At 44.3% G+C, this 21,291-nt stretch overlaps 1 protein-coding gene across 1 annotated transcript in view; it reads left to right on the top strand.

Annotated features, from left to right (window-relative positions):
- LOC143934136 (serine/threonine-protein phosphatase 6 regulatory subunit 1-like) overlaps positions 1-21,291 on the top strand; it is a gene marked incomplete in the record, with an annotated part of 277,801 nt that overhangs the window by 203,050 nt on the left and 53,460 nt on the right. The window contains 3 exon segments of the mRNA XM_077457496.1: positions 14,436-14,595; positions 17,993-18,087; positions 18,585-18,777. Coding sequence (XP_077313622.1) covers positions 14,436-14,595; positions 17,993-18,087; positions 18,585-18,777 — 448 coding nt within the window.

Consider the following 21,291-nt stretch of genomic DNA (forward strand, 5'->3'; position numbering starts at 1 on the left):
GCGATGCTACAAAATGCTTTAACTGGAAATTCTGCCATTCATCGATCACCATCAGTTCTTTCTTGTGTTTTTTTTTTTTTTTTTAATCTTGTAAGGGGAGTATTTTTCCCTTATAGCCTTCAACTGTGCATTTTTATATCTTATCCAATCCCCCATATAAACTTTCTTTCCCCGGTGAAAAATAACTAGTGCCCTTTAATGGGATTAATGGTGAGTTAATCTTCCACTTTGCTTTTTTTTTATGTATTAAATCCCATATTTTTAATATCTCCAGTGTCAGTGCATTGTATTTCAGTGCCCGTTCCCTATATTGTCCAGGAGTTTACACAATTTTACTCAGCAGTTCTCCACTTATTGTTTTCTCTATTTGTACCCACCTATTTTCTTTGTGTCTTTTCTCCAATCGAATACCTGTGAAATGAATACAGAATTATAATATGCTTTAACATCCGGTACCGCTAAGCCCCCTTGCAGTTTGTTCTTACTACTGAGAACTTTATTCAGTTTAAAAACTTTAACATGATTGCTTTTAGTATCTTAAAATATGTTTGAGGTATGGGAATTGGGAGTATTTGTAATTTATACATAATTTTTGGTAGTACTGTTATCTTTATCATGTTCACTCAGCCCATCCAAGAGAAGGGTCTTGTTGATAAAACGTTTTATTTTTGTCTTAATTTCATTGAGAAAACGTATATAATTTGTTTGGTATATTTCCTCAATGTTGGTGTCCGTTTTATTCCCAAATATTTTAATTCTGTTTTCCATGGGAATTCTCATTTTAGCCCCTGTTCTTTTTGTTTACTAACATTTTATATTCAAAATCTCAGATTTTACCAAGTTAATTTTTAAGTTCAACATTTCTCCATTATTTTTCAATCATTTCATTCAGTTTAGTAATGTTGTTCTATGGTTGAAGATTTAAAACAAAACATTGTCTACATAAACTTCTGTCATCTGTTCCTCATCTCCAATCCTGATACCTTTTTTTATATCTACACAGTTTTGAATTGTTGGTAATAAGGGCTCCAATGAAAGAACAAATAGGGCGGAGAGGGGACAACCCTGAATTGTTCCATTAAACATTTCAAATGGTGTAGATAGCATTCCATTTATCGTTGCAGTTGGATAATTATATAATGTTCTAATCCAGCTTATTATACTTGGGCCAATTCCTACTGCTTCTAGTGTACTCATGAATCCCCAGTCTACCCTGTTGAATGCTTTTTCAGCATCTATTGACAGGAGGAGAGTTGGTGACCCACTTTTGCTAATTTTGTTTAACAGGAGAAGTGTTCTTGCTCCTCTTTCCCACTACAAATCCTACCTGGTCTGCATGTATTAGGTCCCTCATCAGATATTTCACCCTCGTTACTAATATTTTAGCTAATAGTTTAGTATCTGCATTTAATGATGCTATCGGTCTATAGCTTGACCATAGGATTGCATCTTTCCCTTCTTTAAGTATAACGGTGATGGAGGCTAATAATGCTTCCCTTCTCATCTCGAAGTATATTCCTAGCCAGTTCATATACGAAAATATTTTTGATATTAACACTTAATTTTTAAATAAAGGGTTGTAAACCTGTTGGTACCTGGGCTTTTCCCCATTGCTGTTTCTTTTAATGCTATGTGTTATACCTATAATATGCTATAGGTTTCTCTAATCCCTTTAGTTTTTCTTCTGAGATTTTAGGTTGTCTAACCTCTCTTAAATATTCCCTTATCTTCTCTAATTGCTTCCATTTCCTGTGACCCCTTTTGCTTTATAGCATGCAATGTGCTATAATAATTTTGGAATACTTCGGCTATTTTAGACTTTAAGAGTACCATCCCCCCCTCCCCCTTATCTTTTTATTTTCTCTCTGACATTTATGGATTTTTTTCTTTCCCAGCATTCTTACTAAGTATTTTGCTGATTTAGTCCCCCTTTGGTACCTCTCCTTTGCTATTCTGTTAAATACTCGTCTAGTCTCTTGTTCCATGTTTTAACATATCTCTTTTTTATCACTAAAGAATGTTGGACCACAGTATCTGCTTTTTGTTAGTAATTCCTTTTTCTTAGTTCTTTCCTTTTTTTTTTTTTTTTTTTCCATCTGAATAGCTATCAAAATGCCCCATATATATGCCTCTCAAATTGCAGCTTTCAATACCTCATCAGATTTAATTTTAAAATATTGTTTCAATTCCTTTTTTATCCTCTCTTCCACTTCTTTGTCCTGCAGTAACTCCTCGTTTATTCTCCATATATTCATTTGTTTTAAAGTTCCTGGTACCCTCATTTTCATTGATACTAGGGCATGATCTGATATTGATGATATCTCTAAAAACAGAGATAACATGAAACTAACATCAACATTTGTTTTACCCCAAGGCTTGAAGGGTTTAAGTTCCTTCCTTTTTTCTGGCCTAGGCCAAAATTATATCATACATGCTAGGAGTTTTCGTGGCATTTTTTTTTTCATCTGGAGGAGGGGCTATCTCAGTTAAATACATCCACTTGTGTATGCTTGAGCTGGAGGCAGATGCATTCCAGGAAGTATATGCTACTTGAATCCTTTGCCCTTACTTAACCTCCCTGGCGGTATGATTCAGTCTGGAATAAGGTGCTGAAAGCGGTACAATTATTTTGCATGGAAATTTGGCTTTTATTTTGTAGTCCTGTAATTCTTAGGAATAACGCTCTGAAATCTCTTCAAACCAGAGTCTAGCGGACATCCCGGGTATGATAGAGTTTATAATATAATAAAGAATAATAAAAATTATTCAATAATGAAATCAAATCCAAAAAAAACTGAAAAAGGGACATGTTTTGGTTGCTATGGACAATCTCCAAATTCCAGGCAGAAAAAACAGTATTTATAATATAAAAGTGCATGCAGGGCATTGCACAGACCACTAGGGACAAAGGGGGTGTGTATTTTTTAATACAGCACTGTAATCTGTAAGATTACAGTGCTGTGTGTTTTGTGTGTTTTTACTTTTTTGAATTTGCCGCCGTTCTCCGCTCCCGTGCGTCGTAACGTCACAGGGAACGGAGCTCGGCGGCATTCGGCATTGTGAATCGAGCGCAGGACGGCTCGATCACACAGCGCGGCGGACATCGCTGGATCCAGGGGACAAGGTGAGTAACTCTCCCTGTGTCCTCCCCTGCATCGAGCGGTGCGATCCCGAGTCTGGCTCGGGGTTACCGCTCCTGTAATGAAAATCCCAACCCGAGCCAGACTCGGGATTACCGCTAGGAAGGTTAAGATGGCCGGGCCTAGAAATGCTAGTGACGTGCATTTCAAAGTGATTTCTTAACAAAAAAAAGCACAGAGATGGGTGGATAGGTAAGGTTGCTTTGAATATTACAAATTAATTAAATTGTGTTTTCATTTGGTGGTGCTCAGATACAGTTAAGTTCTGTTTTAAGATCTGAAAGTCTGAATTCATCAATAACCATTTATAAAACATTACATAATTATTAAAGAATCAACTTAAGTTTGGTAGCACAGTCAAAAATGTTTGCTATTTACGTTAATTTGCCTTGATACAGCATCCATTCAGTAGTACAATAACATTTTCAATTTAAATGGTACCAAAGATATTCATAGTTAGTTTTATCAAATAAGCTGGTCTTGTGTTTCTTGCTCATCCTTGATTTTTTTTTTATAGACAAATATATATTTTGTTTTCAAGAAAGAAAAAAGGTGAACAATAAGACCATGTCCAAATAGGGTACATGAGAAAGTACATGTTGATACAGGTATTCCAATCCTAAGCCAGGGTATCATGTTGTATCACAACAGTGCTGTCAGGTTGTATTAAAACCCTAAGGGGTTGAGAAGTAAAAGGTGTGTTCAGTGCACGTGTAACATCCGATTAGTGTGTATATATATATATATATATATATATATATATATATATAACTCTAATGTTCCGACTAGGTATGGGTTTGAGGGAGAAAGGGAACAGGTTAGGAGGCGGCAAGCGAAAGGGCACAAGGCCCATTAAATAAGGACAAGGAGAAAGTATGTAGACTTAGGTTTTGCCGTTAAATGTAAATAATTGATGATGAAATAATGAACATTTAAAGGAGGAGTAAGGCAAGATAATATAAAAAGATAATCCAATAGTCGCCATGTATGACTCAATAAATTGTCCACCTAACTGCAGGAGGATGTTATAGTAGGGGAGGTTGAGGGGCCTGTCTGAGTGGTGAGCAAAGTCGTTAAATGGTGCAAAATGGATCCACACTAACCATAAGATTTTCATTTCTTATAAGAATCAAAGTCCATTGCTAACATCTTCACCATTCTTATTATGTTATTTACAGTGAAAACCCAAAGCGCTAAGGGGGGAGTAGTAGGGAATTTCCAGAAAATGGGTATAACTTGTCTTGCGGCCAAAAAAATAGTTTCAATAATACGTTTTTGGGAACCCACTGACCCTGGGAAAATGGATAGCGGTGCTTTTTTTCAGGAGATGGAGTTATAGACTCTTGTATATCCCAGTTTTTTTCAACCTGGGGTTCTGCCACAATCTTCCCTTCAATCTTAGCTGATAGGTAGACTGCATTTCTGTTGTAGACACATGCAGAGTTAGGCAGGGAGGTGGCTATGATACTGTTGGCTGTGGCCCTCTGTTCCCCATCAGCCACTCCCATCTGTCCCAGGTGCTAATACAAATACTGTGCACAATTTTTAGGCAGGTGTGAAGAAATTATGTCAAGAATGTTTTTTAAAAATATATATTTTAATTATCAGTTCTTAAACTTGTACACACGATCAGACATTCCGACAACAAAATCCATGGGATTTTTTCCGATGGATGTTGACTCAAACGTCTTGCATACACATGGTCGCACAATGTTGTCCGGAATTCCGAACGTCAAGAACACGGTGATGTACGACAAGCCAAGAAATTTGATTCCGAGCATGCGCAGAACTTTGTGCATTGGAATTGCGTACACACGATCGGAATTTCCGACAACGGATTTTGTCTGAAAATTTGAGATCCAGAGTTCAAATTTTGTGTTGCAAAAAATGTCTGATGGAGCCTACACACGGTCAGAATTTCTGACAAGTCTCCCATCAAACATTTTCCATGGAAAAATCCGACCGTGTGTACGCGGCATTAGTCATGTGTGTGATAATCTAAACCAAGCAGGTGCTAATAGTCAATTTCATATGTAGATTGAAATGCGGTCATTAACTGAAACAGCTGTGTAAAAGGCTTAAAACTGAGTGAGGAACAGCCAAACTGCTGCTAAGGTGAGGTTTTGGAAGAAGTTTCATGTCTTAGGTCATACACCATGGCAAGACAGAGCACGGCAACAAGACGCAAGGTATTTATACTGCATGGGCAAAGTTTCTCCCAGGCAAAGATTTCAAAGCAGACTGGGGTTTCAAGATGTGCTGTTCAAGCTCTTTTGAAAACCACAAAGAAATGGTTAATGTTGGGCTGAAGACGCAGTGGTCTGCCAAAGGAACTTAATGCAGCAGATGAAAGACACATGCTTACTTCCCTTCAACATCAGAAAATTTCCAGCAGTGCCATCAGCACAGAACTGTCGGAAACCAGCGGGACCCAGGTACACCCATCTATTGTCCGGAGAAATCTAGCCAGAAGTGGGCTTTGTGCAAGAATTGTGGCCAAAAAACCATACCCCCGTCATTGAAACAATGCCAAATAACTCAACTATGCATGAAAACATAGTAACTAGGGTGTAGAAAAATGAGAGCAGGTGCTCTGGACTGATGAGCCAAAATTTGACATTTGGCTGTAGGAGACATTTTTTTGCTGAAAGGCCGGAGAGCGGTACATTCATGAGGGTCTGCAGGCAACAATAAAGCATAGCAGAGGTTCCTTGCAATTTTTGGGCTGCATTTCTGTAAATGGAGTTGGAGATTTGATCAGGATCAATGGTGTCCTCAATGCTGAGAAATGCTGGCAGATATTTATCCATCATGCCATTCCATCAGGGAGGCATGCGATTGGCCCTTAAAGCGGGAGTCCACCAGGACTCCGCGTTTTATTTTTTTTATTTTTTTTAAAAGCCAGCAGCTACAAATACTGCAGCTGCTGACTTTTAAAATAGTGACACTTACCTGTCCAGCGCGCCCGCGATGTCGGCACCCGAAGCCGATCTCTAGATCGTCTGTAAGGTGCTGCCGCCGCCATCTTGGGTATGGGAATCAGGAAATGGAGCCTTTCGGCTTCATTTCCCGGTTCCCTACTGCGCATGCGCGAATCGCGCTGCGCAATAAGGACGGTCCCTGCTGCCTCTGGGATCTGTGTGTTTCCCAGTAGGCAGCGGGGCACTTGCGGAAAGGGGCGGGCACTTGCGGAAAGGGGCGTAATCTACGCCCCTTTCCGCAGGGAGCTATCCCGGAAGTGGGTGCCGAATACCTGTACTGTACAGGTATCTGCACCCCCCTCCCCCCTGAAAGGTGCCAATTGTGGCGCCGGAGGGGGGGAGGGTTCCGATGAGCGGAGGTCCACTTTAGGGTGGACCTCCGCTTTAATGTATTCTGCAGCAGAACAATGACCCAAAACATACAGGCAATTATATTAAGAACCATCTTCAGTGTAAAGGACAAGGAGTCCTGAAAGTGATTGGTTTGACCTCCAGAGCCCTGATCTCAATATAATTTGAATCTAAGATTGTATGAAGAGACATTAGGATTTGAGGCAGCCTACATCCACAGAAGATCCATGGTTTTCCAAAATATTTTGATCAACCTACCTGCCGAGTTCCTTTTAAAATCTGTGTGCAAGTGTGCCAAGAATTATTGATGCTCTTTTGAAGGTAGAGTGGTAACACCAAATCAGAAATCGTCTAGGATATTTGTGCTAAAACATATATAAATTACAAATGAGCAGTCGCTTAAGCTATCTGTGGCACTAAATGTAAGAATTGTGATAAATGAAGCATCACTAAAACAATTGAACTCAATATTGTGAGAACACAAAAATAAATCCATATAAAACATTAAACTTATTAGGTGAAAAAGCGTGTATAAAGAAATCACATCAAATATGTAAATAAGTGTCCATTAACAAGGGCTAAAAAGGGAAAAATATAGTGTGAAATGAAGTCCAAAGGAAACCGATCATCCACGATTCACTTGCTCCACCAGTGTCCCCCCAATCACAATTCATAGTGCTTCCATCACCAGGTGACAACAAGTATTAAAGCCTCTTACCGGATCCTGTGGACCATCATATAGTATGGTCAAATGCACGCGTTACATTTTCTTATGAAGGGAACCTCCAAAGGGCCAAACGTGATCCAGTCAGGGTTGGTTTATCAGGATGAAAAATTAAAAGCATATATGCCCATAGTGTAAACCATAAACATTTATTTAAAAAATAACAAGTAAAACTTGCAAAGGGAATCGCACTAAGCGTAACCTTGGGCAATAGGTTTAAAATACTTGCATATAGCAATGAAAACAGATACAATTGCTCTCCCAAAAATCAGCAGGCTGTGTGGCTGCACCAAACTCAACCACCGGTCAGCAAGCGTGCATGATGATGAAGCTGCATAGCCGCACCCAACTAGTTTCGTCAGATGACGTCGGTGGGGGACTGGCTTACTAGTCACACCAAATTTCAATTAAGAATTATCTTCAGCATAAAGTAGGATGACAGTGCCCTAATCTTGGCAGTATGGAGTGTCTGGGATTGCATGAAGAGGCAGAAGAAATTGAGGGAGCCTACATCCACACAATCTATGGTTAATTCTCAAAGTTTTAAAGAGCATCATCACTACTCCCAACCAGCCCAGGTGAATAAACGATGAGGAGCAGCCTCAGCCTACATGTCTTCACCAATGCACACGACCTGATGCATCTCACTCCCCATCTGGGAGATATGCGTGGTTTGATGGAGACATGTAGACTAAGGGTTGCTCCTTATCGTTTATTCACCTGGGCTGGTTGGCAATAGCGACACATTTTTTCCCCCTTTACATTTACTGGCCCTCTGGATTGATATTGGGATAAGCCTGCAGGCCATGTTCTGAGACACAGGGATATGCTTTCACCTCTACTTTGAGCATCGCAAAAAGCAATATAATAGTTGATGCCGTTTTAAAGACAGTGGGTGGTCACACCAAATATTGATTTGGTATGAATTTATTTTCTGTTCATTTACTTTCCATTTTGCTAATTGATAAAAAAAAAAAAAAACTTTTTTATAGTTCTGAAAGCATTTTTAACTTGCAGCATTGTTTTCCACACCTGCCTAAAACTTTTGCACAGTAGTGTATTGACATCACCTGGGATGGACAAGAGGTGAGTAGGTGACAGCAGGGAACAGAGCGCTACAAAAGGACTGATCACAACCTCTTCCTCGCTTAGTTCTGCATGAGAAGCAACCTGCTGCAGTTGTAATCTGCCCTACCGTGTGCCCCATGTGCTGGACTCTGCTTCCAAATGACGTGTCCTCCTTCCACGTAACAAGCCCTGCTGATTTCCCCCTCCCCCCCATGTAGTGTACCCTCCTGACTCTGCCCTGCTGTCCCCCTGTACACTGCTTATCTCAATTTAGACCCAGAATTGGCCTTCTCTGAAGATAAAAGCAAACACACGATTCACGTTAAATAGTTGTTTTAATATTCTGTTATTTAATGTTATTTCTAAAGATTATTATAACGTCAACAACACACTGATCAGACCAATGTTCTGTGAGCTGTGGATGTGAATATTATTTCAAGGGTTCCCCGAGATCTCAGACTTTTTGCCAAGGATTCCTCCAAGGTAAAAAGGTTGAGAAACCTTGATATATCCTATTCTGTGTGTCAAAATACTGCATTCCAAAAAGGATTGACCTTACAGCATTCCCACTAATTATGAAGGTATGTACCCTTTTCATGGCCACATCCCCAACACTCAGCTGCCTCTAATGGAAACCATTCTTGTAAGAAAACTGGGTCTTTATACCATCTAGCAAGTATTTTGATGCACTTTTCTTGTACATAGCCGGAAACACAAGATTTGTGAGTGAATAGGAAAGAAGTGTTTCATTCTTCTGAGGTGAGTTGCCCGCAGCCCACGTCTTTGTAGAATAATGTAAAGAGGTATTGGATGTTGAGTGAGTTTATATATGGTGGTAAGTGTGTGTCTCAGCCTCCAAGAGGGAGCACAGTCTCTCAAAATCCATTAAAGAGTGGTGGATAAAAGTATAACCGTGCAATTGCTTGCAGAAATAAGTCAAATTAAATCGGGTGAGCCGATCTGCATTACCGGTTCCCTCAGAAGGAGAAGATCTAGGTAGCGTCAACCAAGGACTTACCATTTTTTATTTTTAAGCACACCATCAGTAATTGTTTAGTATAATTGTCTTGCTAAAAAATAAATTTTTCTATTTACAATTATATGCTACATAGCTTGTAAAAAATGCAGAATGCTCTCTTTGGAGAATATACTGTATTAAATCCACTGTAACTCCTAAAGCATATTTCCAATTTTGCAGTCAAATGTGAGAGAACCCCACTACATGTTTGTTTTCATTCACACAGAATACCTTTTTTTCTCTTTCGTTCACTGACTGACACAGCTCCATTATTCTTGACCATAGGGTTGTTAAGCCACTTTCAGGAGAGGACTAGGCAGAACATGTTATACATGTGAAAAAACAGAACTTTACAGTTCCGCCCAGGGGGCGGTCCCTCCAGTAACATCCCCTAAGCCTGCCTCCTGCAGTTCAGCTTTTTTCTGCCTAGTAAAGGAGATGGACCTAGGAACCCTGCGGGCCCATCGGTCCTGGGATTTTTTGCAGAGGTTTGCCTTTTGCGCACGATTTTGGATCCTGTGATCTACTATCAACAGCCGGCTGGGCGACAGGCTGGATATCCTTATCCTTGTAGTCTCCCCAGCCTGGCCTTCGAGCATGTGCAGACCATAGCTACGCGCTGGGTCGGCCATGACATGCACCTCAGGCTCCAGGGGAGGCTGGTGAGTACAATGCTCCGGGGCACACACATGACCAGGCTACTGATGTCTAAGTCACAGTGTGCCGTGGCCAGCAGACACCCCGTACTCTTTGGGAGTGGGTCCGTGATGGAATGTCCCCAGCTCGTCTGGCTGGTAAGTACAGCTCTCCCTGCCTCGGCGGGGTTGAGCGCCTGGGAATTCCCTGGGAAGTAGATTCGGGGGTCCCTCTCCACCTTCTCTTCTCTCCCTGTCCCTATCCCCCTCCCCCCGTGGGGGATGCTGCATGGTGGGCTGATGAGCGGTGTGTGTGCCTATAGCCAGGGGTCCCCTGGGGGGCTCTCACCTTGGATGGGGGTCTGCTCTAGGTGGCTGTGTCCCTGGGTGTCTGTGGTCTCCCTGCTGAGTGTCTGGAGGTCTGCACATGCTGATCGCCCTAGCGCTGTTCTGCCGCCACTTTATCTCTTTTTTTCACTGTCCTCTGTGTACAGTTGCCTGTCGGCCATGTTTGGTGTGACTCAGTGGAAAGCATGGTCAGGAACCATTTTACTGTAGTTCGGCAGCCATTTTCCCCGTGATTATGTCCTTTATACTAGACACCCAGCTGCCATTTTGTTGTAGCCCAGCGCAGTTTTTATGTTCAGCGCTGGTCCTTGAGGCTCAGAATAGCGCCTTTTTTCATTCAGGACACCTGGGAGCTGATACAGACTCCACTTCCCCCATGCTCTACGCTGCCCCCCGTGCTCTCTGCCCCCCCCCCCCCCCCCGGTGCTCTCTGCCCCCCCCCCCCCCCCGGTGCTCTCTGCCGCCCCCCCCGCTCTCTGCCGCCCCCCCCCCCTGTGCTCTCTGCCGCCCCCCCCCCGTGCTCTCTGCCGCCCCCCCCCCCCGTGCTCTCTGCCGCCCCCCCCCCCGTGCTCTCTGCCGCCCCCCCCCGTGCTCTCTGCCGCCCCCCCCCGTGCTCTCTGCCGCCCCCCCCCCCCCGTGCTCTCTGCCCCCCCCCCCCCCCCCGTGCTCTCTGCCGCCCCCCCCCCCCCCCCCGTGCTCTCTGCCGCCCCCCCCCCCCCGTGCTCTCTGCCGCCCCCCCCCCCCCGTGCTCTCTGCCGCCCCCCCCCCCCCGTGCTCTCTGCCGCCCCCCCCCCCCGTGCTCTCTGCCGCCCCCCCCCCCGTGCTCTCTGCCGCCCCCCCCCCCGTGCTCTCTGCCGCCCCCCCCCCCCCGTGCTCTCTGCCGCCCCCCCCGTGCCCTCTGCCGCCCCCCGTGCTCTCTGCCGCCCCCCCGTGCTCTCTGCCGCCCCCCCGTGCTCTCTGCCGCCCCCCCCCGTGCTCTCTGCCGCCCCCCCCCCGTGCTCTCTGCCGCCCCCCCCCGTGCTCTCTGCCGCCCCCCCCCCCCCCGTGCTCTCTGCCGCCCCCCCCCCCCCCCGTGCTCTCTGCCGCCCCCCCCCCGTGCTCTCTGCCGCCCCCCCCGTGCTCTCTGCCGCCCCCCCCGTGCTCTCTGCCGCCCCCCCGTGCTCTCTGCTGCCCCCCCGTGCTCTCTGCCGCCCCCCCGTGCTCTCTGCTGCCCCCCCCGTGCTCTCTGCTGCCCCCCCCGTGCTCTCTGCCGCCCCCCCCCCGTGCTCTCTGCCGCCCCCCCCCCCCGTGCTCTCTGCTGCCCCCCCCCGTGCTCTCTGCCGCCCCCCCCCCGTGCTCTCTGCCGCCCCCCCCCCCCGTGCTCTCTGCCGCCCCCCCCCCCCGTGCTCTCTGCCGCCCCCCCCGTGCTCTCTGCCGCCCCCCCCGTGCTCTCTGCCGCCCCCCCCGTGCTCTCTGCCGCCCCCCCCCCATGGATCTCCGCCTCCCCCTGTGATTTTGATTTCCCCAGTGCTCTCAAACCCCCCACTCCCTGTGCTCTCCAGCCTCCCCATGCTCTCCGGTCCCCTTGTGCTCTCTGCCGGTCCCCTTGTGCTCTCTGCCCCTCCCCTGTGCTCTCTGCCCCCCCATGTTCTCAAGGTTCTTCCCTGTGCTCTCTGCTCCTCCCCCGCTCTTCCCCTATCCCCCTCGCCCACCACACCTTTGCCGGGTTTCCCCCTCCCCTCTCCCGGGGGATTCATCAGGATGGAAAGTGGGAAAGGGGCCGGTTAAGATGTCATGGGCTGCTCATTCCAAAATGCCCAGGCCTATTCCGTTTCCAGGATCCTGCTGTCCCTACAGCGAGGAGTAGACCAGAAATTGGTCTTAAGCACCATTGAGGGACAAATATCAGCCTTGGCTGTGTTTTTTTTCCAATGACCATGGGCGTCTCACTCTAGTGAGCAGTTTTATTTAAGGGGTCCAGCGTGTGGTCCCTCCGGTGCGTCCACCTTTACCCCCGTGGGATTTGAACCTGGTGCTATCGGCGCTTCAGAAACCACTGTTGGAGATCAGGAAAATTCCTTTATTGTCTCAGAAAGTGGTCATCCTAGTGGCCATTCCTTCGACCAGGAGGGTTTAGAAACTGGCATCTTTGCCTTGCAAGTCGCCCTACCTGGGTATCCACCAGGATAAGGTGATGTTGCGTCCGCAATCTTATTTTCTGCGGAAGGTGGGTTTGGCGTTTCACATCAATTTAGACATTGTGTTACCATCTCTGTGTCCTAAACTGACGCATCCTAAAGAGGTGGCCCTTTATTCCCTGGATGTGGTCAGGGCTATAAGGATATATTTGTCTGCCATGGCTCCCTTTCGGAAGTCAGATTCTCTGTTCGTTTCGGTTTAAAGAAAATAGTTACTTTTGAATATTAAGCACTGTTGCATTGTTGACCGCAAGTTCTGATGCGGCTAGATAAGATGTTGACTCCTTTGTTAGGGAGCACTTCTGGTTTTGGGTGAAGTTTTTTTTTTTTTTTTTATGCTGTTCCCACTCCTCCTTATGACACTGCTTGGGGACGTCCCTATGGTCAAGATTAATGGAGCTGTGTCAGTCAGTGAACGAAAGAGAAAATAGGACTCAACGTAAAATCCTTTTCTCTGAAGTTCACTGACTGACACAGCACCCTCCCCTCCTATTGGTTTACGTTATACAGCTTGTTGACGTACTGAGCTGTAGGAAGCAAGCTGAGGGGATGTTACTGGAGGAACAGCCCCCTGAGCGGAACTGCAAAGTTGTTTTTTCACATGTATAACATGTTCTGCCTTGTCCTCTCCTGAAGGTGGTGTAACAACCCTATGGGCAAGATTAATGGAGCTGTCAGTCAGTGAACTTCAGAGAAAAGGATTTTACGGTGAGTACAAAAATCTTTTTTTTTTTTTTTTTTTTTTTTTTTTTATTGCTTTTTAGACGTTTCTTAACCGCTTCCTAACCAGACCAATTTTCAGCTTTTGGTGCTCTCCCAATTTGAATGACAATTACTCAGTCATGCAACACTGTACTCATAGGAAATTTGTGTCCTTTCTTTCATACAAATAGAGCTTTCTTTTGGTGGTATTTAATCACCGCAGTGTTTTTTATTTTTTGTGCTATAATTCCAAAAAAGACAGAAAATTTGGTTTAAAAAAAACAAAAAATGTTGTTTCTGTTAAAATGTATTGCAGGGTGTTGGCAGAGTATTGCACATTACTGCAGGGTATTGGCAGAGTATTGCACATTACTGCAGAGTATTGGCAGGGTGTTGGCTGGGTTTTTTATTTTTTGTGCTATAAATCAAAAAAGACTGAAAATTCGGTTAAAAAACTTTGTTTCTGTTAAAATTTATTGCAGGGTGTTGGCAGAGTATTGCACATTACTGCAGGGTCATTTGACGGAGCGATCACGTGGTAAACGTCCAGAGGATCCGGCGGTCATGGATGTTTGCGGGAGCGAGCCCCGGGGGGGGGGGGGCGTGAAAGAGCAACATTCTGTGAGGACGTCCATGGACGCCCTCCCAGAATAAACCGACCGCGCTGTAGCAGTCTTTTGGCTATGGCCCGGTTGGCATATGGTTAACTAAATGTGTCATGGCTGACTGCAGTTTTTTTTTTTTTTTTTTTTTTTTAACAACAATGTCAGAGTGAGTCTGTCCTAAGACTGTCCTCATTAACGTACATATAGTAAACAGTGCAGCGCTAAGTGGCATATGTATGAAACAAATATTGAATATGTGCAACACCAACACGCTGTGGTCATATGTACCGTGATGGAATAGGTTGCATGCCAAATAAAGTGAATGTGTGCTAATACATCATATGTGCAAAATCAATGACGGAATAGCCGCTCATTAACATACAGCATACAATGCAAGAAGTGTGCCCTCTAAACCTTTAACCCAGCTGCTCAGCCCCCTTTTGAACAAAGAGAACTATGTTGATTTTTCTTTCCTTGCTGGAGGGTCCTTAATAGAGCATCTATAAAAGATAAGCTAAAATATTCTAATTTAGGGCAAAAATACACTTCAATTAATTTTAAAAAAACTAAACAGGGCTGTAACTTTTGGACTCTACACTCTGTAACACCATTTTCGCATTTTAATGCAAACATTTTTAAAGCATATTTTCCTGTATATGATATATATAAATATATGTACTCTACAGAGCCTACCTGGACGGCTACATTTGATTCCACAGCCCCAGATGCCTCATCATACCCCTCTGTGACCTCTGCAGATACTGGGTCATCTGTATGGGATGGAACTGCAACAAATAATTGCGAAGAAGGCTGGGCAGACTTTACAGATCTCAGTAAACAAATGAGGTGTGCATTTTTTTGGTAAAATGTTTTGTATATAAAGTATATTTGTTTTCAGTGAGCAGATAATCTTAAGGCTGGGTTCACACTGCTGTGATGCGGGAACACTGCGAATCTACTGCGGGTTCCCGCATCGCATGCCTCCCGGCGGCAGTTCACACTACCCTATGCGAACTGCTGGGAGTGTCAGTGAAAAGTTAATGACGCCTCCAAATCAGTTTGCATATCGCAGTGTGATCTGCAAACTCGGACAGGAATCTGATCGCATGGTGTGAACACCCATGCGATCCGATTCTGCTGCAGACCAAAAAAAGGGTCCTGTACGAGTTTGGGCCGGATGCGATGCGAATTCAACCATACTATCTGTATGGCTGAAATAGCATCGCACAGAGATCGCATGTGATTTGCACTGCAGTGCGGTGCGAATCACATCCGATCTCGTACACCTCAGCAGTGTGAACCCAGCCTCAAGCCCGACTCCAATAGAGTTTTTTTGTTTTTTTTTTGTTTTACAAAATGTAATTTTCTTAGAACTATCATGATAGCACACCAACAACCTTTTATGACCTACATCCTTAAAGTGGCAATAGTCATATTTCTTGATTCTATAGCACATGACGCAGGTAGATTCAGAGATGACTGTTTCAGGTGATCGGACACTGGCAAAATAAAAAGCTCTGAGGACCCCATATACCCCTCCCACTCCCAGTAATCCTCAGTTCTTTTGCTAATGTATTTTGGATGTATCCTCTATCAAATGTACTGGAGATTACCAAATGTTTTCAGTCCTCATTACCAAATGTTTTCAGTCCTCCCTTCTCTCTGTTGTGGCCAAAATGGCATCTTATGCAGCTTCCGAATCTGTGTCTACAGCAAAAGCTTTGGGAAATGTATACAGACAAACAAAATGAAAAATAATAAGCGGCGCTTAACTCACACAAACATCTAATTGTGCAAAAATACAAAACGAATTGTGAACTGTTAATAGCTTCTATATATAAATTGATATACACTTATATCATGAATAGTGAAAAACATGTATGTATTATAAGCTCAGGCCGTGCAAATCACTCATTCCTTGCAATATAAGATCACGTTATATGTGCCTATAATGATATAAAAAAGAACCACCCAGTGTATAAACAATAAGTCCGTATATATGAACCACAAGAAACTACTTTCAAAAACTGTGAATAAAGTCCTCCACAGATGAACCACAATAATCATAGAAAATCCACTGTTGGGTCCAATTAAATAGTGCTTGATCCACCACCAACACACGATTAAATTTGCCGCTTACCAGAAAAACATGACCCCCCTCTACAGAGGGTCACAAAAGACCTGTAGGTATAGAGTCGATTTCCAGCCAAAAGGGGTCCTCAGTATTCTCCTAGTGTCACCGCTCCAATAAGGGTTATATAGAAAACACTCCCAGACGTCTTTCTCATAGATCCAGAGGGACTCAGGGCAGGAACATCAAAGCCATAGAGGAAAAATAGAACTCCAAATAGTGTAAAACCCTTTATTACTGAAGATAAAAAAGTAAAATTGCACTTAGTGTATAAAAGATCAAAAGCCTTGAGTCCGTTGCGCCGGCCGGACGCATACGGACAGACCCGTTCTCCTGGAAGCGTTACAAACACGAGGTGACGTTTAGCGTATCGCTCAGCCCTACGCGTTTCGCAACAAAATTGCGTCATCCAGGGGCACGAGCGGCACGCTGCATCACCTCTATTTATATTGTCTCTAGCCCTCCAGGCCTCACTCTGGGCACCTGGCTGTTCCCGCCAAAACCAAGCCTCGTTCCCATGTCCAAATCTGATTTGCCGGGTCCTCCCCCCAACCTTGATCCCACCAATGAGAACGGTGGGCCACTCAGGGACTAACTCTGGCCAGGTTACAGCCCAACCCCCCATACAAACAACCAATTACAGTTGTTCTTGGTACCAAAAACAGCTGTCATTGGATGAGTGACCTAGTGCATAGACCACTAAATATTATGTGTTCCGCTGTATTCCCGGGGCCACACGCCCAACCATTATTGGAACATTCCTGTAGCAACCTTAACAGAAAAAATGAAAGAAAACAATACAATATGACCTTCTCCGCCCCACTTCCGGTCCTCTACTACCGGTTTGCAGCCATATCCGGTATACCCAAGCCTCGCCCTCGGTCCCAGATGACTTCCGGTTCGTCACATCCGGTGTATGGCTGTATCCGGACCAACCAAGCCTCACTATCATTATCAAGTGGCTTCCGGTCAGTCCCATCCGGTGCCCGGTCTCCTCCTACTCGAACGCACATCATTTAACCCTATGGCTACCCCGACAGCCACCCCACAGGTCCAGCCTTCACAGGAGCGCCTAAGAACGCACTTACTGTGAAGCAGCGCACCATCTCACACAGGCCATGTTCGCACCTCCAGTCTAACGGTGGCGGTCGGCTCCCACCCATATCGCCCCAAATACCTGACAGACAATTCAGGAACCAGCCCAAACATCCCTGGGGCTGAGGGCGCAAAGTGTATGTATACAGACCCCATCAAAGAAGACAGGGCTGGCCTGTAAATTTTCTTTGGACACTGGATTCTGTGTTTAGGTGCCCTCCTTGGCACATACTGCTGCGCTTTGTTAGGCGCAGGGTGCTAAACAAGTCCAGGGCATGGGTCATCCACAGCATTATGGCCAAGACCCCTGTTCTAAATGGGGGATTTGGGGTCTGTAAGAGTTAATCCCATGGGTTAGATGCCCACCGGACTGTGATTATGACCCTTGGTGCTTTCTTTCCTTAACAAGGAGAGTTGCTGTGATGCTTTACCCTGCGTCAAACTTATATCCACCCAAATGAAGAACACATTTTATTTTCAGTTTAGGAGGCAGTGGTATCACCTCTTAAATTCTTTTCAGCTGCACCTGCACTGCTGTATGAAAAGCAATCAACCATGGATCGCTTTTCACAAACCAGTGCAGGTGTAAACTAGCTGTAAAGCTAGGTTTACACTATTGCATGTATGGGAATGCATGTAAATCGCATGCGTTCATGCAGCCAAAATGCACTGCTCTTTAGCAGATGCACAGGGATGCCATAATTCTTCATGGCACCTCACGCATCTGAACATGCAGCACATTTTTGGGCACGCGAAACTGCATGGTGTGCTGCAGCGCCATGCACTTCCGTGCGGTTACCCTGCAGTTGTGTTTTGGAGAAAGGTTCGGGCCCCTCCATTTCCTGTGGGTACAGCAGCCCATTCAAATGAATAAGTTGTTAAAAAATGCCTCAAATTCGCCATACATGAAACATGAAGACGTGAATCTAAGAGAAATCAGGAGAGCAACACAATATCATAAATAACATTCGGAATATAGCTTTTTTTTTATAATAAATATCCTTTTTTTCTTTACAGTTCACAAACGGCGACCACAGTAGATGTACAGGTAAAATCAGAAAAACCTCAGGAAGTAAATGGTGACAGTGAATTTGATAAATCTGTTAAAGAAGGTACGTTTTATTTTGTATCTTATTTCTGTTTGTGTGAAGCAATTTTAGTTAAGGGCCGGTTCACACTGCGAGCCGCGGCGAGGCGTCTCCGACTTCCTCGCCGCGACTTGCAGGGGGGGTCAGCGGCGACTTGCAGAGGACTTCTGCATAGAAGTCAATGCAAGTCGCCCCCGAAGTCGCCCAGAAGTAGTACAGGAACCTTTTTTCTGAGTCGGAGCGACTCGAGTCGCTCCTCTCAGAACGGTTCCATTGTACTCAATGGGGACAACTTGCGGGAGCGAGGCGAGGCGAGCCGTGTCGCCTCGCCTCGCGCCGCAGTGTGAACCGGCCCTAACAAATTCAGCTTTTCCAATAGAAGTCTCAAATGATAAATGTTAACATAGCATCCAGATTTAATCTAGTAGGCCAGTTGTTTTACAAAGTCCTAAACCAAAAACACTGGTTTTGATAGACTTGAATATTTTTAATATGCTGAATTTTATTTTCATTCCATCTAGAAACCATAGAGACCTCAGTTTCCCTGCATAATGTGCAAGAAAGTATAGACACCCCCCAGTGTTCTGCAGAATTGAGTACATTAGCAGCATCTTCCAGCCTTGGGCCTAATGATGAAACAAGCAGGGTAACTTTGAATGGAGAAGCAGATGAACATGTGACACAGGGTGAAATGGTGATGCAAGCGAATGACAGGTATGCATTGTTACATGTGTCTTACCTGCTTAAAGCTTTTTTTTGGGGGGGCGCAGTATATGGCTTTTTTTTTTTTTTTTTTTTTTTTTTTTAACTGACCTTTTGTTAGTTTTTGTGATAATCCCAGGAACTAGTGTCACGTTTATAAGCCATACATCATACAAACAATTAAAGACCTACATTTCAGGCATATATTTAAGACCACTAAAAGGTAGTTCAGCTTTACAAGAGAGGCTGGTATAGATGGTACAATCTCTTATATGTAGTGCAGTGCTTGTCACTGTAATGCATATTCCGCTGTGATATTCGTGGCATTGATAGATGATCACCAGAGATAATTTAAGATTTGGTAATACTAGACAAAAGCACAGTTGTAATGCATGCGGAGGGGAAAAAAGCAAGAGAGAGAGTGAAAGGGAGTGGGAAAAACCCCAAAGCCTCCTTACGAATTCAGAGCTTCTCCTCCCTGCCATGAGGGGGTTTCAAGGGGAGTAGGATCAGTATTTTGTAGATGTTAGAAATGAGGCTCTTGAAGCAGGGGCCTGCTAGACTAGTTTGTTCCAACTGAGTCAGTAGAGGATAATAAGTGTATTGTTTAGCAAGTGAGCTTAGTGACAGATTTGTAAGTAGAACACTTGTTTATGGAGGCTATGGGTCTTTTGAAGATCTTGAAAGGATAGTAAAGTTCTGGTTACGATATCCTCCAAATGTCCAAAGTGAGACACCCATGAAGTCAGGCTGTCAGGAATGTTTGGGTTAAAGAGAATTGAGCTCACTAAGGAGGCATTTGTTGTGAGGGGGTGTTTTTTTCATGACCCCATAAAGTATGAAGCAAAACCATGGGGCTGAGAATGGTTAGATGTGTCTATAGCAGCATCACTGCTCCATAGTATAGAGTTTGGATAGGTGCAATCCAGTTTCTCCACCTCTGTCCAGTGGTTGTAGGAGTGTAGAGTAGACAAGGAGGCCAGGGCTCCCAACTGGGCCAACAAATAACTGGAGATGGTCAGAATACCTGCGCAACTCTGGTTACGGGGTACAAAGAATTGGTTTAGAAATCTTGTGGCATCTTACCGATCAAAAGTGAAGTTTATTAGGTCACTGTGTAGCTTTTTGCGGTGAGGGGTAGCTATGGGGAACAGTAGTGTCTCCTAAAGATAGTCGTTTTGGTAAGATGGTTATCTTAATGGATGCTATGCGGCCAAACAAGGAGATATAGTGGGTTTCCTTTGGTAGAGAAGTTCTCTATTATTGTGCTAAAGTGGTATGCTTTCTTTGTAAAATGTGTCATAAGTGAGGGTAAGCACTATCCCTAGATATTTAAGTGGGGAGGTTTTCCAGGTACAGTATATGGGAAGTGTGTGGGGAATATTAAAGTGGAGAGCTTTGGTTTTTAGAATTATTCATTTTGTAACCAGAAAGTGAGCAATATACTGTAATTCAAATGCATTAAGTAGAGGGGAGTGTGATATGCATTTGGGTTAATGCTGGGAGAATGTTCTCTGCAAAGTGGGTGATCTTAAATTCTCTGCTTCAGACCAATAATCCATGAAAGTCCAGATTCTGTTTAATATGGGTCACTAAATGTTCTCTACATGGTGAAAATGATGGGGGAAAGGATAAGCCCGTTTTCATTTGGTGAAGAGTTGAGCGGTAGGATATGATGCCCAAATAATGGTCACAAGGGAAGACTACAAGGGACCAGTGACACTAATACAGTGAACAGTGCTAAAAACATAAACACTCACTGTACTAATGACACTGGCTGGGAAAGGGATAACATTGGTGCGATCAAAGGGTTGATTAATGTTGTGCCTGGGCTGTGTTTTTGTATAGTGTGGGAGGTGCTTTTACTTTGCAGGAAAACAGGATCCATGCCTTCCCTACTGACACGTCAGCAATCTTGTTTACATAGGCAGACTGCCATTTTACCTTTGTACTAAAGGATCGGCGGGTGCCGGCGGACATAGAGTCTGTGGTACCCGCTGATCAGCTCCCACTGTGTATAATCACAGTGGAAGCAAGCTGCCGGCGTCACGCATTCACGCCCGCTACCCAGAAATGCAGGATCACGTGTGTATGTATATATATATATATCGGGTACCACTAGGCCACCTTGGTTATTCTCCTATCTCAGAACGGCGAATGAAACTCTGGGTTTTTTATTTTGCCAAATTAATCTTATGATGGCTTTTAAAACAGTAGTGCGGTAAGGCGATAGGCAACTTTCTGGAACTTGTATGTGATCTTTGGTAATAAAACCATTTTAAATATATTAATTTGCCCCATCCTATAGAGGGGTCTAAATTATATTTTTTTATTTATATTTTCTTCAGGGAAGTCCCTAACTTTACTCCTATGTATTTTAGTCCCTCCTTCCTCCAAGGGAGCTGGAATTCCTTTTGCATACTTTGCTCATCTTGTTTATATTTATGATCTCTGATTTAGTAAGATTGATTTTAAATTTTGATAGTTCTCTGTAATGTTTTAAAGTTTTAAGTAAATTTGGCATTG

The sequence above is a fragment of the Lithobates pipiens genome, unplaced genomic scaffold (assembly GCF_037356315.1).
Source record: "Lithobates pipiens isolate NorthernLeopardFrog02 unplaced genomic scaffold, aLitPip1_a1.2 Scaffold_27, whole genome shotgun sequence".
Taxonomy (NCBI): Eukaryota; Metazoa; Chordata; class Amphibia; order Anura; family Ranidae; genus Lithobates; species Lithobates pipiens.